Source organism: Condylura cristata, unplaced genomic scaffold, assembly GCF_000260355.1.
Source record: "Condylura cristata isolate star-nosed mole 26May11 unplaced genomic scaffold, ConCri1.0 scaffold00015, whole genome shotgun sequence".
Lineage (NCBI taxonomy): Eukaryota > Metazoa > Chordata > Mammalia > Eulipotyphla > Talpidae > Condylura > Condylura cristata.
Window position 1 is genome coordinate 17,677,708 of NW_004567116.1, and position 18,324 is coordinate 17,696,031.

The 18,324-nt window shown below is 37.5% G+C and overlaps 1 protein-coding gene across 1 annotated transcript; it reads right to left on the minus strand.

Moving 5' to 3' along the window:
• Positions 1-4,220: 4,220 nt before the first annotated feature.
• Positions 4,221-17,168, minus strand: DEPDC7 (DEP domain containing 7). Its single transcript, XM_004682943.2, has 9 exons — positions 17,061-17,168; positions 10,144-10,534; positions 8,567-8,694; positions 7,583-7,772; positions 6,493-6,704; positions 5,600-5,742; positions 5,278-5,403; positions 5,100-5,178; positions 4,221-4,537 (listed from the first exon to the last, which is right to left on the minus strand). Exons 1-9 carry the CDS (start codon positions 17,131-17,133, stop codon positions 4,344-4,346), a joined length of 1,536 nt encoding a protein of 511 aa, XP_004683000.1. The 5' UTR covers positions 17,134-17,168; the 3' UTR covers positions 4,221-4,343.
• Between the last annotated feature and the right edge of the window lie 1,156 nt (positions 17,169-18,324).

Sequence of the window (18,324 nt, forward strand, 5' to 3'; positions counted from 1 at the left end):
AACTAATCAAATTTAATAACTGGAACAAAACGAGATAGAGTGGAATTAGTGCTCTGAAACACTACTAAGTAGATCACATGTGGGCAATTATTCTTTAAGTATTGCAGCTTGAGTGCTGTACAAGGCCCAGTACAGTACACTACCACATTCAAACACACATTTAAGTATTTTCTTAAAAAAGGGAGAGAATTCACTTTAGGAGGAAAAAAAAATCCTTAAGATACTCAACCGGAACTAACATTCTCCAAGAAAACATTCAGTACTCAATTCTGGGTCCAGACTAACCTCTCTAGGTGAGTGGTTCTCAGCCCTAACCACACCTTAGAATTTCCTGGGGCTGGGGTTTCCAAACTCTGGGGGTGATGCCAGGCAGGAATTTTTAAGTCTCCCACGTGATTCTAATGTGCAGCCAGGCTAGAATCATCATCTTCCTGGCAGCTTCTACCTCCCACTTCCACTGTCCTTGTGAGAGTTCCCTATCTTCCTTCAAGGATTAGTACATTTCACTTATGGAGAGGATGTGACAATAACAAAGCCACTGACTTGACATGGAATAGTTTATGTGTAATCTTTTTATATGTTTTGCATTGTTTCCTTTAAGATCTAAGAATATACTAACACATGTTCCAGTTGGTTTTTGGTTACAAGGACAGGAAACTTAAATTACTTAAAAGATAAAGGGACTTTACTACAAGGTTACATAGGGCTTTGGAAGGAGAAAGCTGGCAGCTGCTCTTATATAATCAGCTCTTCATCATCTCCCCAGGACACACACAACTTCCCTTATCACCTCTGTTTCTTGCTGCAGTCTACTTCCTTTCTCTCTCTACATTACAAACTACTTTCTACATTTTTTTTTTCCAGTTTCTGCTTCCTCATTTTCTCTACATGGAATGATTGGCCAAGATTTTGTGCAGTTTCATTAGCCACTAGGTAGGCTGTCTTTGCTTCAGTGCTCACCCCTGGTCTCCTGAGCTAGGCTCTTGTGGAAGGCTACAGTCACCAAGGTTTCAGGTGTGTAAGTGGGGATGGGTCCCCATGAGGACATCATGGATGAGTGAGGCACACAGCAAACAGCAACTGACAGCCTTAGGAACACAAGAGGGTTGCAAAGGAATTCAAGGTAGCACTGGACTTGCAGTTTAAAACTTTTAAAACAATGTTTGCAAAAAACATGACCAATTTTTTAAACATTTTATTCTTGTTCAAGACTTTTGAGAGATAAATTGTAACCTTCCTGGTGTATTTCCCTGCAGCAGACCTCTCCTGCCTTGACAGCTTAACAGTGTGTTTCAATAAATCCCCCTTTTCTGTTAAAAACAAAATTTAAAAAAGTGTATCACTATGAAATTGTTCTTTTAGAATTCTGCTGCTTCTAGGGTCACGAATGTAACTAAGTAGTTCTGCCTTCTCCTGAAGAAATGTTAGCTTTGGTTGCCAAATATGATATTCAATAACGTGCAAAATAAAGGTTGTGAATTAGGCAGTGCACAGTTACTTTGCCAATTTTAGTCACATTTTCAGTAGCTTGTTTCTGAAAATTTCCCCACACCTAAATCATGAACTGTCTTCTTTTACTCATGTTATAGAGCTGCCTTCCCTTAACTATGAAAAAAAAAAGACAGCAAACCCAAAAAACAGATGGTTATTCCATTTTATTGATTTCATGAGTCTTTAACTTTCTTCCATTTGGCAACTCTCCTCCCAGCTCTGCCCATCTGTGACTATGCAGGTGTTTCTCTTTTCTCTCCTTTTCCTTTTAGAATATATATTTTTAAAACTTCCTTTTATAGATTATGCAGTGTTATATTTTAGAAAAAGACTATAGATGGGTTAGCATATTGGAACATTATTTTTCTCTAATTCTTATTTAGAAGTCCAGGTAAAGATACACAATGGGGTTATTACTCAGTCATTTAAAAAGAATGAAATCCTGCCATTTGTGATAGCATAATGTCCTCAAGGTCCACCTGTATTAAGTGAAATAGATCACCTCTATTTAGTGAAACAGGTTAGAGCTCACTTACAAATGGATTCTAAAAAGAAAATGTCAAGCTCATAATTCTTGTTCACAGAGAACAGTGATTTCCAGAGTATGGTAAGGATAAGAAGTATTCAAGAGGTATAAACCCAATTATAAAATAAGTCATGGGATGTAATCTAACATTATAGTTGATACTGTAATGGGTAGTCAAAAGTTAACTAACAATAGGGCTCTTCCTGGTGGCACAGTGGGTTAAAGTGCAGCACTATGAAGCTATTCCAGCCACTGCAGCACAAGTTCGATTCTTTTTTTGTTTTATTTATTTATTTTATTACAAAGTTACAAGTTCGATTCTTGACCCTTAGAAGGGAGTGGGGGGCTGAGGGGATGTGTGTGTGACCTACATGGTACTGCAGACCTCTCCTGTCCTGCCCACTGCTCCCATCAGCAGTGTATTTCAGTAGATCATCTGTTCTGCTCCTCACTCTGTCTCTGGTGAATCTTCTCACCCCCCACACCTCTGGCCTATACCCCAGTTCAGTAAGTATAAATAAATCTTTAAAAAAAAAAGTTAACAGTAAATCTTAAAAGTTCTCATCACAAGAATTTTTCTAACTATATGGTGATCATTTTTCAATTTACATAAACATCAAATCACTATAAGCCATATACAGGATCTAATGTCTACTATACCTTAATTTAAATTGATATATAGTATACAAAAATATCCTTTTAATAAATGAAGAATCTGAAGGTAAAAGATAAAATTCAGACTCATTTTGGACCTCCCTTGTGGTCTAGGGGTTAAGTCTCAGTGCCAACACTGCAAAAACCTAAGCTGGTTCCTAGCCAGGTAGCTGACCCACAAAGGGTGCAGCAGACCTCTCCTGTCTTGCCGCTGTATTTCAGTAGATCCACCAGCTCTGCACCCCACTGTCTCCGGTGAATCCTTTCATTCTCCCCACCTGTGGCCTATACCCCCTGTTCTTTCAAAAATAATACTCAGGCTCATTTTAATCTTTTACTTTCATCATTTTAAAAATAAATAATTTCAAAGTATACTGTAATTGTATCATATTGATGGTGTAACAGTTCCAAAATAATCACTAACTTGGATAAAAATTGCTTTTTAGCTCTTGTGACAAGAAATACAGGACACAGAGAACATGATAAATAATGAAGTGTTGCAACTAGCAAAAATCCAGATTGTACTAAACAAGAACTGACCAACTTATTCTACAAGGAGAGAAAGAAATATAAATGGAGGAGGAGGGCAGACGGATAGGGAAGAAACTACAGATAAAAAGAAACTTAAGGTTGTCAGACCCTCCCTGGTGGTGCAACAGGCTGAAGTGCAGCACTAGGAAGCCAGGCACAGCCAGTTCAGCATGAGTTCCATCCCCTCACCTGGGGGTGACGCACATGGCACAGCAGAACCCTCCTGTCTGGCCCACTGCTCCCCTCAGCAGTGTATTTCAGTCAATCTGCCTGTTTTGCTCCTTATTCTGTCTCTGGTAAATCCTCTAACCTCCTGTACCTCTGGCCTGTACCCCAGTTCTTTATGAATAAATAAATCTTAAAAAAAAAAAAAGGAAGCATGTCAATGAGCTGTAATGTATGGACATTTTGGGATCCCTACTACCTACCTGAATAAACTGTCAAAATCATTTGAGGTCTGAAAATTTGAAATGATTGCATATTTGATATTAAGGAATGATAGATTTGTAAGTGATATTGTGGCTGTTTCTGCTGTTATTACCTTTTAACTGAATGTATAAAAATTTTATAGATTGAAGAGATGTTTGAAATTTGCTGGGATGGGAGCAATGTGGGAAGAAGAAGACTGGCCTAGAGGTGACAGTCATAGACGTACGTCTATGTGAAATTTTCCACAGTAAGATTCGAAAGATGTTGAGGTTTTCAAAAGCATCAGGACTGTTCAGCTCTGACCTATCTACAGTTTATGGTAATGAACAAATTCACTTTATCAAAGCATAAGCTTCTATCTTATATTAAGGAGTACCTTTCAAGATATAAAACATACTCTTATTAACATGTAATTACAGGCTTCCTTACTGTTTAATACTTCTTATATAAACTCTGCAATGTCATATCATATAAATTCCTATGACTTATAAAGTATTATGCATGATAATTATGAATCAACTTATCTAAGAGAGGTCAATGTTTTAAATCACTACACCATATGATTTAATATTCAGTTTCACACATGAAGTTATACAAAAAAAGTTTTTATTGAGTTTCATATTTAGAACTTTCAATTTCTGAAATATAATTGAATCTTTACAATACATAATTTATTTTTAAAATACACAAGTTACATACAGACATTAGAAATTCAGTCTCCAAAATATTCAATAAAAATATCTGGGTGACACTTATAGAACTGACCTAGCAATTTTTTCTTCTCTTTGGCAGACAGTTTTGAATCCCCATCAATCGTTTTTAGTAAATGCAATAGCTCGTCTTTGGTTGTCTTCTGTATATGGTCAGAATAGTCACTTTGATTAATTCTCTGGCAATAAATATATCCTTAAAAATTTAAAAGAAAAAAAATTAGTTAATAAATCTATTCCTCTGCTGTAACTAGAAGAATCAAGCAGTATTTTCTTTTTATCTTTTTCTTCCCCATTTTGTAAGTGCATAGATGATGCTAAGCACTGCTCAGTCAAGTTGCTTTATACATGGAGGTTCTATTTTAAGTCTGGATAATGGAAGGGCTTGTTTAGAGTTTAGTTAAGATTAAAGCACCGGGCCCTCCCTGATGGGGCAGTGGGTTAAAGCACTGCACTATAAAGTTGTTGCAGTCACTGCAGCATGAATTCCTCCCTCAGCCAGTGAGGTGACTCACATGGCACAGCAGACCTCTGCTCCCCTCAGCAGTGCACTTGTCAATCTGCCTGTTCTGCTCTGCTCCCCAATGTCTTTGGTGGAGCCTATCACCATGCTTTCACCTCTGGCCTGTATCCCGTTCTGTATGTATAAATAAATAAATCTTTAAAAAGATTAAAGCACCAGTTATTTACAAAGACACTTTACCAAACACCAAAAATTTACTTTTGGAAGATCATGAAAATATTATTTCTCAGATTACCTGTGTCTCTGTTTGGATCTCCCCCCTTCTGAATGGCCATGAGCTTAACACTGACAATTTTATGAAGTGTTGCAGGAATCTTAAGAAAAAGAAGGAATGTGGGACATTATTCCAAAAACATTTTAATCTAGTGATCTCTTACATAAATTCAACTTAAGTTACTTTCACAGAGTTTTACCTTAAAAACATCTTTTTGATGATCCATTAAAAACAGTACTAGAAGATCAGTTTTGCCTTTGGATAAATTTTTATTGTCCACAATAGCTTTTGAGAATATCCTTTTCACAACCATTCGATTGTCACTCTATAAAATAAAACACACCCTATCGTGTATGTATGTAAATAAATATTTATAAAGTTTAATATAAAAGACAAGGCCAAATATTAATAGCTATTATCCATTCCAGCATTCTTGATATTGAAGATGGCATGATCTGACATGAATCCTGTAAGTATTAAGGATACTGAAAACAAATAATGGTTAGACAAAAAAGACTTACTTCTTTCTGTAATTTAAATTCAGAAGGACGTGCTGCAACTGCCATGAAATACAATAGTCTCCTAAATTCTTCTCTATTTTGGGAATCCAAAAGTTTTAAAAAGAGTTGAGTAGCTTCTAAAGCTATTTCAGTCTTCCCATTCACTTTAATCAAAAGAAAAAAAAGCTTTTAATTTTCATTAAATAAGACCATATTAAAGGAAAAACAATTCAAGTGAAAGCTTACACTAAACACTAAACTTATTCAAAACTATCTCCAAAAGCAAAACCAAAGGAGACTAGAAATTATAATTTATGACTAATACTATAAAAGCAGCCTATCGTCAAATTGACAACTAATACCTTAAGTCCTTGTCACATAACCTTAGGATGTGAGACCTAGTTCTTGGCTTTATAGATAAACCCTCAGTTTGTGTTTTTCCATTAATTCAATATATTTCAGGTGTACACTATGTGAACAATATTGATATACGCAATTCTACCTGAGGGGAAAAAAAGAATTCTGAGAAACCCCCAATTCATTTTCAACAAATCATGTGAAAGTCTAGCTCACTGGTGGAGGGACAAGGCAGAATAAATGTCTGCCACGTTAGACGGAAGGGAGAATGGTGGTGTGCTGGTAATGCTTACAAAAGGAAAAATAGCTACACTTGGCTTATTAAGCTTCCTTAATGCATGTGTATCACAGCAGCATTCTCCTGGGACAATTAGAAGTTTTTGCATAACTTTACTGAGACTGTTTCCAAATGATTCCTAACAGTTTTGGGTTAAACATACTTTACATGGTTTAATCCAGATAAACTCCCAGCTTGGTTAATTTTGAGGACAACTAAAATTTTCCTTTTTTTCCTGTTTCCTTTCAAAAGACAGTGTCCAGTTTAAGGTCTTATTTACCTAAAAGTTCTGCAATTCCATTATGAACATCAGATAAATGATTTAACAGAGGTTCCCTACTACTATAATATTTGCCAATGGCATCAAATAGTCGTTCTTTCACTAAGTCTATTCTCTCTGGCTGTTCAGGAAAGTTTCTGCTTATGTCCACAACCATCTGATCTGGAAGGTATTCCAAGCAGTCAGTTGCAGCAGAGAGCCACTCATCTTCTCTGTGAGGGGGAAAAAAAGAATCACTTTAAAAAGCAAAGAATAGCAAATACATACACATTACCTCACATACTAGTTATTTCAAGTTTGTTACCAGGATAAATTTCTACACACTTAAAATATGTGCAATTTTTAATACATAGCAAAGATCAGTGTCATACATAAAAATAGTTTGGTTTTAAATATATGTTGTCAAAACAAAAACAATAGCTACCTTACTACAATATAGACCTGAAAAGGATATTAAAATTCAAACTCACTCTTGAAATTTACAATAGCGCCAAGAAGCACTAAGTCACTTTTTCAGGTATCCAGGCAAGACTAGATCCCAGATCTGACATACAGTTCAGTATTTTTCTAATACAGGATTGCTTACTTCAGAATTTTATATGATCTATTATTTCAGAGTTTTATATGATCTATTATTTCTTACTTTGGCTATGAGGAAATAGAGGAAGATAAGGTAAAGTTTCAAAAGAATTAAATATTAACTACCAGTTCTAGTGAAATGCCAGCTGGATAACTGCAGGAAAAAAAGCTACAGGTCAATAAATGAAGTGACTAACTTGTTAAATATTCAACATGTTAATACAGTCTTTTTTTTTTTTTAACCCAATCATGTTCTCTATTATTACAGGCTCAGAACAACTAATTCTCCCAAATCCTAGATGTATTATCTTGGACAGATCACTTCACTTCTCTGGGCATCAGTTTCACTGAGTACATAACCACATATGGTCAGATGACTTTTGAGGTCATTTTTAGCACAATTTCTACATTTAAAATTTCAGGTAATTATAAACTTTTTCACATTAGATTCCCCAAACCAAGATCTAGAATCTTCCTATTAAAACACCCAAATTATATTATTTCTACATACTGAGAGTCACTATAAGCCTTGAGAATCCCTCGATCCAAGTAGTTACTGTTGTTCACCAAGTCAGGTTGCCTTTTAGCTTGAGAAACTTTAGGTAGAATGTCTTGCTGTTTGAGTAAGGAATGAAGAAGTGGGAGATCTATAAGTTGGAGTAGACGCCCAATTGTTTCTTCTTGCCATACTTCATTAATAACTACACAGAAAAAAAACCCAACAAGATGAAAAGTAACAATAGGCACTAAATGCTAGTCACAATATTTTTCTAGGCAGGTTTAAGCTAATATATCTGAGGCACAAAAAAAAAAAAAAGAAGAAGAAAGAAAGAAAATGTCAACATATTGAAGTGATTTCTTATAAGACAGTCAAACAATTCCAGATTGTTTAAGTGTAGGAGAACAGACTTTGAAAAACAGGAATTCTTTTCATTCTTTGTACTATAAAAAGCAACATGTCAGAGATAAGAGATCAAGTCATATAACATGTTAATAAGGACTTTGGAAGAAAGAATGACTCATTCAATCTGAAAACTGGTTTGAACTATTGGCTGAAGATTATTTCACTCAGGGTTTCTACAACTGCGGTAGATAAAGATGGAAATCAGTCATTGAAGAATATTCCCTTGACACAGACAAGGAAGAACATGAGAATTTTGTTAATGTTTTCATGTAATTTTTAATTTCTTATTTAATCTAGTTTAAAATCTATCTGAAAGCATATTTTAAATAAAAATCTGCATGCAAAACATTTCAGATTTGAACCTCTGCCAATTGATAGGACAAAAGTCAGTGTTCAAGAATTGCAACACTGATCTATTTGTTAAAGATAATAGACCTCTGTTAAAACTTAATATAAACAGTTTTAATACACAATATGCTCTTTCTTTGTGTTTGAATATTTAAATTCTAATAAAGGTTAAGATTGAAAAATTTTGAATAATTTTATCTGATTTTAGTCTTCTATTTCTTTCTCACATCATCTTTAGCTTACCTTGTGGAGACAAGGTTGCAGAGATGTTTACTTGAGGGGAGTTAGCGGGTTTTAAACTCAGATTTTCCCATAGATCCTCTAAACTTGCCGATTTGTTATCAGATGACTTAAATAATGTATCTGCATACCTAAAGTGTATTTCATAAATTAATGTTTGTTAGCAAGCTCACAGAAATATTTTAGTATTTTACAGCTAAGAGTTTCTAGAAAGCTTACATATATTCAGAGCAAAATCACAAAAATGTAAGTTCTAAGAGTAGAATTAAATACAAAAACATTCTTTTTTTTTCAAAATTCTACTTTTTCAAGTTTAAACATACTCTAAGTTCTCCTTTGAGCATTTATATATTTAAGTTAATAATTAAAATTTTAATTACCAACTTAAATACATAATCAAACTTTACTATGCTTACTGTTTTATTATCTTTATTTCTGTGGCATTCTTTGATGGAGAGGGCTTATCATTTTCCAAATACATCTGCAATTCTTTATCCAAAATTCTGAAACCCAAAAAACTTTTGAAAAATCTGTTTTATGCAGAACTCTCAAGGTGACAAAACCTTCCCTGTGACTATCATAGCTTCATAGGGCATTATTTCATATGTGGTATGTGTGCAAAATTATCTAAAAATCTCTGAAGTTCCAAATTTCTAAATTCATCTGGGTTCCTATGGGTTTCGGATAGAGTGTGGGCCTGCCTGAGGAAAGTTCTAACTGCATATCTTTGAGAACTTTCCTTCCCATATATAGAGACAAATTTTACCATATTTTAGGAGTAGAGTTGGAAACATGTGAAAGTCAATATACTAAAATGCTGATTTGGGGTCATAACTGAATTTAAAAGTCCTAAATGACACAGTCACTTCTACACAGTTTAGCTGTAAGAGAATAAAAGGGGAAAGTTGTTTCTATTTTATAACAAAGTTCATTATATACTTATTGCTGACATCTACTTCAATTACCTGGGTCTACAATTCTGTCTCCAGCCTCCCTTTAAATGATCACCTCATCACCACCACAACTAGTTACTTCAGCCCTCATCTGTAGACTATTATATTGCCAACAGCATCCCAACAAACTTTTCACCAAGCTGTCCATCCAGCTTCTGGGAGGGCCTTTCTAAATATATAATCTCATCATGCTAAAAATCTTTCTGTGGGCTCCCCAACTTCTGTATTATCAAGTACAAACTCCTTACTAAACCATATGAAACCCTTTTCATTCTTGCTCCCAGATGCTTCTAGGATGTCACATCTGCCACTCTTCGGAGTCCAGTGATGCCTGCCTGCCTTCATCTTCTCTGTTCTCATACTATGCTGTGTATAAGTGCTAACATTTTTTTGGATATAAGTCCAACTTGAAGCAGAAACATAAAATTTTACTAATTTTTTTTTCTGTTAAATAACAAATGTGAACAAACAAGAATTCTAGGAGATACTAAATAAAAGTTTACTCTACTTTACCCATGACCCAATTAGCCTAATTTACCGGCTCAACATAAGACAGGTCAGTATCTCAATAAATAATAAACAAAATCCTGCCAGTGCTGCCATAACAATCTAACAGTATGTACTAACCTGGAAGGTGAATACAGTTTGTTCTCCTTGCCTAACTGGTTGTCCTGGGTAGGTATAGTTGTGAATCGATACAGGCTGCAACTACTATCTTCAAATGTAGGCTTTTTGTCTTTTCCAAAGACTTTGGTAGGAACTGCTTCAAATACTTTGTAGTCCATAAGTGCCTGACACACTCTTACCACTTTGGCCCGAGGAATGTCTACATCACCAAAATATTTATTCTGAATTAGGTGAGAAAAAATGACATCCACCGCTTCGGAGCCAACAAAGCAGTCGTTATGCCGTTTTAAATGGTGCCTTCGTTTTTTAACCTCCACTTGTGTTTGAAGAGTGTTTATGATGCTGCTCCAGACATATGTGGCTCCAAATGGCTTCTGGGCCACACTGAAGCCTGGAATGGGAAAAAGTATAGGGTAACTTTCATTTATAAAATGGTCTACTGTCATCCTGAACCAAAAAGAGGTGATTTCCAAAATTACTTATAAGGCACAATTAATGGATGGCTTGTTACTGAAATGTTAAATCATTAAAAGCAGTTTATTAAAAATTTAATGAATTTTGTTAGTTTAAAATAATCAGCAAGATTGTTTCAATTATCAACATTATACTTTAAATTTTAAGACATTTCATGATCCATTTACTAAACAAAGAAGGGCGCATTTCAAATAACATTAATCACTTTTAGGAATTGAATTATGGGGAATCAACTAGGTAAACTGATCTGGAATTGGACTTACATTATAGTAATTAGTTTCTACTGAATAGAACCAGAATCAGACATTTATTGGCATCTCAAAATATGTCACAGGCTTCCTGGGATCTAGAACTCAGGAGTAAATGTTTCTAGCTATAGTAACTAAATAAAATGTGTGCTAGCAGTTAATATCCTTTTAAAGAAGATTTCTTTATTTATGCATATAAGAGCTGGGATGCGGGGCAGGGAGAGAGAGGATGAGAGGATTCATCAGAGACATAGTCGGAGCAAAGCAGGAGGATTGACTGAAATACACCGCTGAGGGGAGCAGCTGGCAAGACAGGAGAGGTCTGCTGTACCATGTGGATCAGCTCCCCTGCCTGGCCTGACCAGGACCAAACCCCTACATCAAACGCATGCTGCAGTAGCTCCAGACAGCTTCATAGCTGAACCCCTTGTGCCACCAGGGAGGCCCAGCAGTTGATTTTCTTAACTTCCTAAAAACCAGATTGTAGTTGAGGTGTAAGTTAATGTATTATCTGTTTATTCACTTTTTCAAAATCTTTATGATGTTATTACTAATAGTTAACATTTGAGTACTTACAATAATATAAGCTTTGCCTTCTTTCATTCAATCCTGATAAACCTCTCTGAAGCAATTAATAATTTTGAGAAATATCATATACTATTTATACATGGGTAAATTTATTCTTTATTTCTTAATTCCCCTGTGAAGATTAACCTTTCCCACATCATTGAGGCCATATTCTTCCTCTCACCCCCTTAACAATTGACTCACCTTATATTTTTAGGATTGATATACTAACATATATGGAACTCACTGTTATAATATTTATAAGTATCATTTAAATATTATATAAATATTTTGAGAAATTAAGGCTTAGTACATTAAACTTAGCCTCATTATACAGCTAGCAAATATAGACTAGCTTTTCCTTATACTTAAAAATATTTTAAGTCAGCTATCAGTTTTAGTGTTAACCTTTCATTGATATGAAAAATCAAAGCATTTCTAGTGAAATTAGAAGAAACAAAATAAACAATTTTAAGATCTTTGAAATCAACCAGTATTTAAAATATTTAGTAGCCATTACTTATAAAATAAGGTAGTACATGATAAATTCTATGTTTACTTTCCATAGTACACAGGGAAAGAGGAAAGGACATTAAGCAAGACTCATGTTCACAGATACCAGATTTTCTTTTAAGGACCAGAGAAACAGTCTTTCTGGGCTAGTGTTAAAATTAAAGATGAAATGTTTAAGCTTTAATAGTTGAGTTACAAATACGTTAGTATACAAATTTAAAATACAAGGCTGAGTCAATTAATAAGAGGGTGAGAGGAAGGAAATATATGGTCTCAATGATGTGGGAAAGGCTAATCTTCACAGGGGAATTAAGAAACAAAGAATAAATTTCCCCATATTAGCTTGCTGCTAAATATGGGAAATCAGGAAGTCCTGCAGGTTGGATAACACAGTATAAAAGATTAAAGAACAGGTTAGAGCAGGAAAGTAGGCACCTGTGAGCCACAAAGTATTTCCAGAGTCCTCCAGGCATGATACGATTCAGCCCTTTCAGGTCTCTTCTGTTCTCACTGACCATTAATTCCGAACCATTGCATCCTGAGATATTTCCCCTCAAGCATCACCACCCACAGACCCAAATTCATGTTCCTACAGATACTTTAATGCATAATATACCCTGGACTTGACAAATACATGTGCCAAAACCCACATAGGATAACCTGATTTTTTAATGCTGACTTCATCAGTTGAACAGATCCCCCACATGCAACTGTGAAAGCTATTTATCATCATCTATGAGCTAAATGAGTATTGATTTAGCAGAGTATGGTCCTGTAATACAAACTATTGTGATTTATAGGGACCTGAAATATACAATCAATGTTTTCATAAATGTAGCAATTAGAATCTAAACTTTAGCTTGTCTTCAAACCTCACTTGCATGTGAGCTGGACAATTCTTTCAATTCATCACTATCTACATATTGATGCATCCTTGCTTATATTTGATCAAATATGCTCTAAAAGTATCCTGATCAAAGTATCAAAGAATCCAGAGACTAGCTGTGGTAATCCTGAATAAGATTGCCTTATTCTCTATAAATTAGTTTTTTCATTTACTGATACAAGAATCCAATGCTACAGTTTTAGTTGTTTTCAGGTCTAAACTGCTCATTATAGGATTTTAGAGGCAGAAATTATATCTGTTTCTATTCAGATTTGGATATTGAAGGCCAAATAATAAAAAATGAAGCATAGGAAAAAAATTGATCCATTAATGTAAAAAGCTTCTGGAAAGTAGTCTAATAAGAGGGTCAGACGTTGTGTTAGTGTTGAGCCTCTCTTGTGGCTCAAGGGGTTAAATCTTAGCAGTCTGAAGCTATCCACAACCACTGTGGTATGAGTTCAATCCCTGGTCAGGGAGCGGATGACATGGCATAGCAGGCCTCTCCTGTCTCGCCTGTTCTGCTCCTCATTCTATCTCTGGTGAGTCCTCTCTCACCCTCTGCACTGGGTCTGCACTCAGCTTGTGTATGCATAAAAAAATCTTAAAAAAGAAAGAAAGAAAAGAATTCAGTTAATGCAAGCTAGGCATTTTCCTGTGAAGCTTGAAGAAACAGTGAGCTCATGCCTTATTTTTTCATATTTCCTTAGAATTTGCAGAGATTCAAATTGTTTAATTGCTTTAATTGCCTCACATAATACAGTTGGTTATTTAATACTTGTTGATTGTAGGTTACTGCCAACAATAAAAAATTTTTTGAAGACTTATTTATGTATGCATAGAAGAGCTGGGCTATAGGCTAGAGGTGCTGGGGCGAGGGGCCGATGAGAGAACTCACGAGAGACAAAGTGGGGAGCAGAGCACTGAGATATGCTGCTGAGGGGAGCAGTGGGCGAGACAGGAGAGGTCTGCTATACCATGTGGGTCATCTCCCTGGCTGGGCACTGAACTCATGCTGCAGTGGCTGCGGATAGTTTCATATCACTGAAACTAACCCCTGTACCATCAGGGAGGCCCACCAAATGAAAAATTTTAAAGGAGAGTAACCATGGTATTCAGTGGGCAATTTTAGTCCCTTCTAGACTTAAGGCATTGTCCATTTTCAGTGGGCATATGCTGACAAGGGGTGGAGGAATGCTATTGGTATCTGGTGGTTAGAGGGGCAAGGGATGCCTCTGAACATTCCACAATACACAGGCCAGCCCCACAACAACCAAAAATGTCAATAGTGCTGAAGTTCAGAAATCTTGGGTTTACTTTAGCAGACACAGTGCTAGGTTCTATGAATACAAAGAATAAGACAAGAATGTGGGTGTTAGAGAGCAGGGTCTCATTCTTAGCTCCATCACTACTAATACTGAAATCTTAAACAAATTACCTAACTTTATTGTTACTTTTCTCAGTTATTGTGAAGATCATGAGATAAAGTACAATAGCTAGCAATTAGCAGATGTGTAACTTAAAACAAAGAGGAAAACTGTCACAATACAGAAAAGTCAAAAGGAACATGCTGAGTTAATGCAATGTTATATCCTAGATGGGGTCCTGGAAACAAACAAATAAAAAAAGGGCATAGGGCAAAACTAAGGAAATCAAAATGGACTTTAGTTAATAATGACATATCAGTAACAGTTTGATAACTGTGACAAACGTTACTGTAGAAATGTAAGATTAATAGCAAGGAGAAATGAGTGCAGGGCATAGAGTGACTTTATATGCTAACTTAATGACTTTTTAAATTTTAAAATTTGATTTAAAAATGGAGGGTATTTTCTTTTCTCTGAAATAAGAGGGTATAGTCCCACCCTCAAAGTTTACCCTTTACCTATTCATACCACCTGCACGATGTTAAGTCTCAACTTGTCTTCAATCAAATAAAGACCATTAGCAGATGAGAAGATAAGACATGACACACACCAGAGGACTTAGCTCTTCAACAGAAAATAACAAATATATAAATCTTAAGTCATTTAGGATTTAAGAGATTTAGGATTTTAGCCTCTTTTTTTCAAAGAGGCTTTAAAACATTTTATTAAGAAAAAGGAAAAGAACATTTATTAAACAGTAAGCCAAACATCATAAAAACAGAAAAAAGTTAAGAAATATGTTTGGATTATTAAAACTAGGCAGCTCTCACTGGATGGAAAAAGCTTCCTGTACATCAATAACAACACTGCAAATTGTTACTACAAATTGTTTATTTTCTCCTTCTAAGGCATTAGGAATTTATGCTGGAAAATCAAGATTCTCTCTGAAAAAGGCTGCAGACAGGTGAAGTATGAAAACAAATCTCCACTAATACCAACTTAACACGTTAAGAGACCTACCAACAAAATTAGGCATTTGTTCCTGCTTGAATTCATACAGACTAATGAGATTGCATATGGGAAGTAGTTTGAGCTCTCTGGAAAAGTGATACCAGGTGAATTCAAAGAATTAGGTTACAATATAAAGGGATAACACAATACAAACCACTTGTCTATATTAAAAGAACTATCTTCAAAGTATTTGCTGAAGGCTAGCACAAGACTTGACTCTTCTACAAAAGTTTGGGCCAGTTCTTAAAATCCCTTTAAGGTATGAAAGAGTTACTAATAGGCAAAGAAACAAAGTACAAAGCTGCTTGCCAGAACACACAGAAAGACAATGGCAAGGAACCAAGACCTGGAGGCTCCCATTACTGTGTTCACTAAGACTGTGACAAGGCAACTAAAGGGTGGGAAAAGTATTAACTAATGCTAACAAGTAGCATTCCAGCTGTAACAAGGAAAACAAGTGAGAAAGTTGGAGTTCTGTGTTCATTTTACTTGGTATGCACAGGACAGTAGTCTTTTCCTTGGGTTCAAATCCACTAACCAGCACTCCAGCTCTTCCCTCTGAGAGTCCACCTACTAAACTCTGGATACATACTCCCTCACACCATCTGGAAGTTGTTCATAAATGCCCATAGTCACAGGTCTGGTATCTTGGCTGTCAGAAAAAACAGGGTGCTGTGTCTTGAACCATGTAAACTATGGCAATAATTCCACTCAAAGTTAGCCTAAAGATTTCTTAAAATTATTCCCAACATCATGTAAGTTGTAAAGAAAGGAGGAATTCTGTGCTCATCTGAATCTCCTAAATTGGAGCAGATGAAGGTCATTATTGTGATCATTCTTAGAAAAGTACAAATGAAAAGCAGTTCTTCTCACAACTTATTAGCATTTTGAAGATCAAAAGGAGCATTTTAAGTAAATCAAACAAAGACTGGGACCACTGAAAGGCATCCATTTGAATTGAATCAATTCAATGACTGTCATCTTGAGGAAGGAGTCAGTTTCACTGGTTGGCATTTTGGAAGTGAAAAGACTGTCAGAGGGGAATCACCAATTCCTAAAACACTTTACATTGTAACTAAAGAAAGGGTGAAAAGTTGAAACTGATTTAAAAGAGAAAAAAAGCATTATGTGGATATATTAATTCTTTACTGAGGAGTAGATATGCTAAAATCAGAATTTGAGAACTGATCATCCAATCCTGTTCATCTGTTTGAACATTTAAAGAAACCAAGATGCTAAGCAAACTACCTCCAAATTAAGCTGGTGGCAGAATTCATCGACGTCTCTCCAAATGTCATGTAACCATTAAAAAGGTCAAAAAACATGTATGAACCAGAAAGTGTAACTAATAAATATATTTAATGCCAAGACCCCACCGGGAGAACTTAACAGAAATCTCATCAATCCTAGGAGGAGTTTGGAAAAGTTTGTGCAAATGAGGCGCTGGGCCCCTAGCCATACTGCGGGAGTCAAGAGATCGTGCCAGAACCGGGGGCAAAAAACTATACAATTCCAGACATACTTGTCATAAGCGATGATGTGGAGCGTATCTGGAGACCTATGGCGAGTTCCTGGCACGCAGCTGGCTCCCAGACGGCTCACGGAGAAGTTCAAGTTCAGGCAATTATTGTAAAAAATTGGGCTATGAGGGCGGCGGGGTGGGCTGGCTGCATCTCAGCACAGAAAGGGGTACCCGAGGCGTCCACCCCGCGGCCGGAGTGGCCACAGCTGTGCGGGGCTCGCGGAAGTCGTCGCTGGGCCCTCTGGACCCGGGGGGATTCCTCGCTCCACGCGAGAACCTCAGCACCCGCGCCGCGACCCCCACCTTCTACCGATCGGATCTTCGACACCTACCCGGAGGCTTCCGCGCGGGGCCGTGGAGAGCCGAGAGGTTCAGCGCGGCTGCCTTCTCTCGCACCGTAGCCATGACCGAGGCTCCGGACACCACCTCCTCCGACCGCTGCTCCGCGCAGTGGGCGCCCGCGCCGCGGTCGTCGGTTAACAGGACCGGGACGGGGCGGGGCTCCAGACAGGCCCCGCCCACCCCCCCGCGGGGCGGCCGCGCACCACGCGCAGCGAGTCACGTGCCAGCGGGCGCTCTTAACCTGCGGTCCAGCAGGCCTGAGGAGGTGCGGTGGCGCCCGCCCTCCAGGAGACCAAGCGCCGGTGGCGACGCGAGTCGCAGCCAGGTAGAAAGTCTGTCAGTGCCCCCTCCCTTACGCTTCCCTCCCACCCCTCGTCGGCCTCCTGCGGCGGCTCGGCGGAGCCTGAAGGGCCGCGTTATCCTCGCGGAGATGACGCGCCTCGGTAGATTAGCACCGGGACTCCGCTTGCTCACCTTTGACGTGGGTGGTGGTAGTGGTATTAGTGCCAGCCTCATGGGGTTTTACAGTGAGCGAGAGATTACACGAACGCATTCAACATGTTAGTAACTGGGTTTGGAACTCAAGTGTTTAAAATTATCTTAGGGCGATAAATGAATGACCCAGCTTCTGGCACGTCCTTTCCTGAAAAGCTGAGAGAAATCCTTTTCCAGAGGTCTCAGTCAGGAAGGCAGCAAAGCCCCACGGGCTGGCTGCCGAGGAAACTGGTGGCGCCTCAGCAGTAACTGTGGGCGAGGTGGGTGAGAACAGTTTGCTGTGGAAAGGCAGTGAAGCCGAGGAAAGGACAGAGGGCTGTAAGAGTTGGAAGGGCGGGGTAGCAGGATCCGGGCGTCCACTGCTGGGGACCTTTGAAAAGATGAACGACCTAAGAAACCAATAATTCAATTACCAGCTACTTGCCCATTTCCCCCAATTTTGGAAATTTGCAATCATTTCAGACCTTTGGTATATATAGTAAATGTCAGAAGGAGGATGGCTGAATGGTCTGGTAATAAATTAAAGTAGTGTTTAACGGGGAGTTCATAACTTGGAAGCGCCTGTGTGGTTGTTTCAGAGAATACATACTAAGAAGCTGTTACCCTAGGGATCAGAGTTCAGTCGGAGAGACATAGGGGAGGGGCAATCCTTGCTCCTGAAATTTAGAAAAGGTAGCCAATGGGTTAATCCTTTTTTAATGCACTTTCTCCCCCTGGTGGTAGTAACACCCTGCCTCACTTCAAGGAATTTCTTTTGTA

What these genes read in the sequence shown, in the direction of transcription:
- DEPDC7 (XM_004682943.2), bottom strand. Translation starts at nt 17,133, where the DNA reads ATGGCTACGGTGCGAGAGAAGGCAGCCGCGCTGAACCTCTCGGCTCTC. An exon ending in CCCCGCGCGGAAGCCTCCGG is followed by an intron (nt 10,535 to 17,060) that starts GTAGGTGTCGAA and finishes TTCCCATTCCAG; the next exon opens with GCTTCAGTGTGGCCCAGAAG. An exon ending in AAACTGTATTCACCTTCCAG is followed by an intron (nt 8,695 to 10,143) that starts GTTAGTACATAC and finishes AATACACTTTAG; the next exon opens with GTATGCAGATACATTATTTA.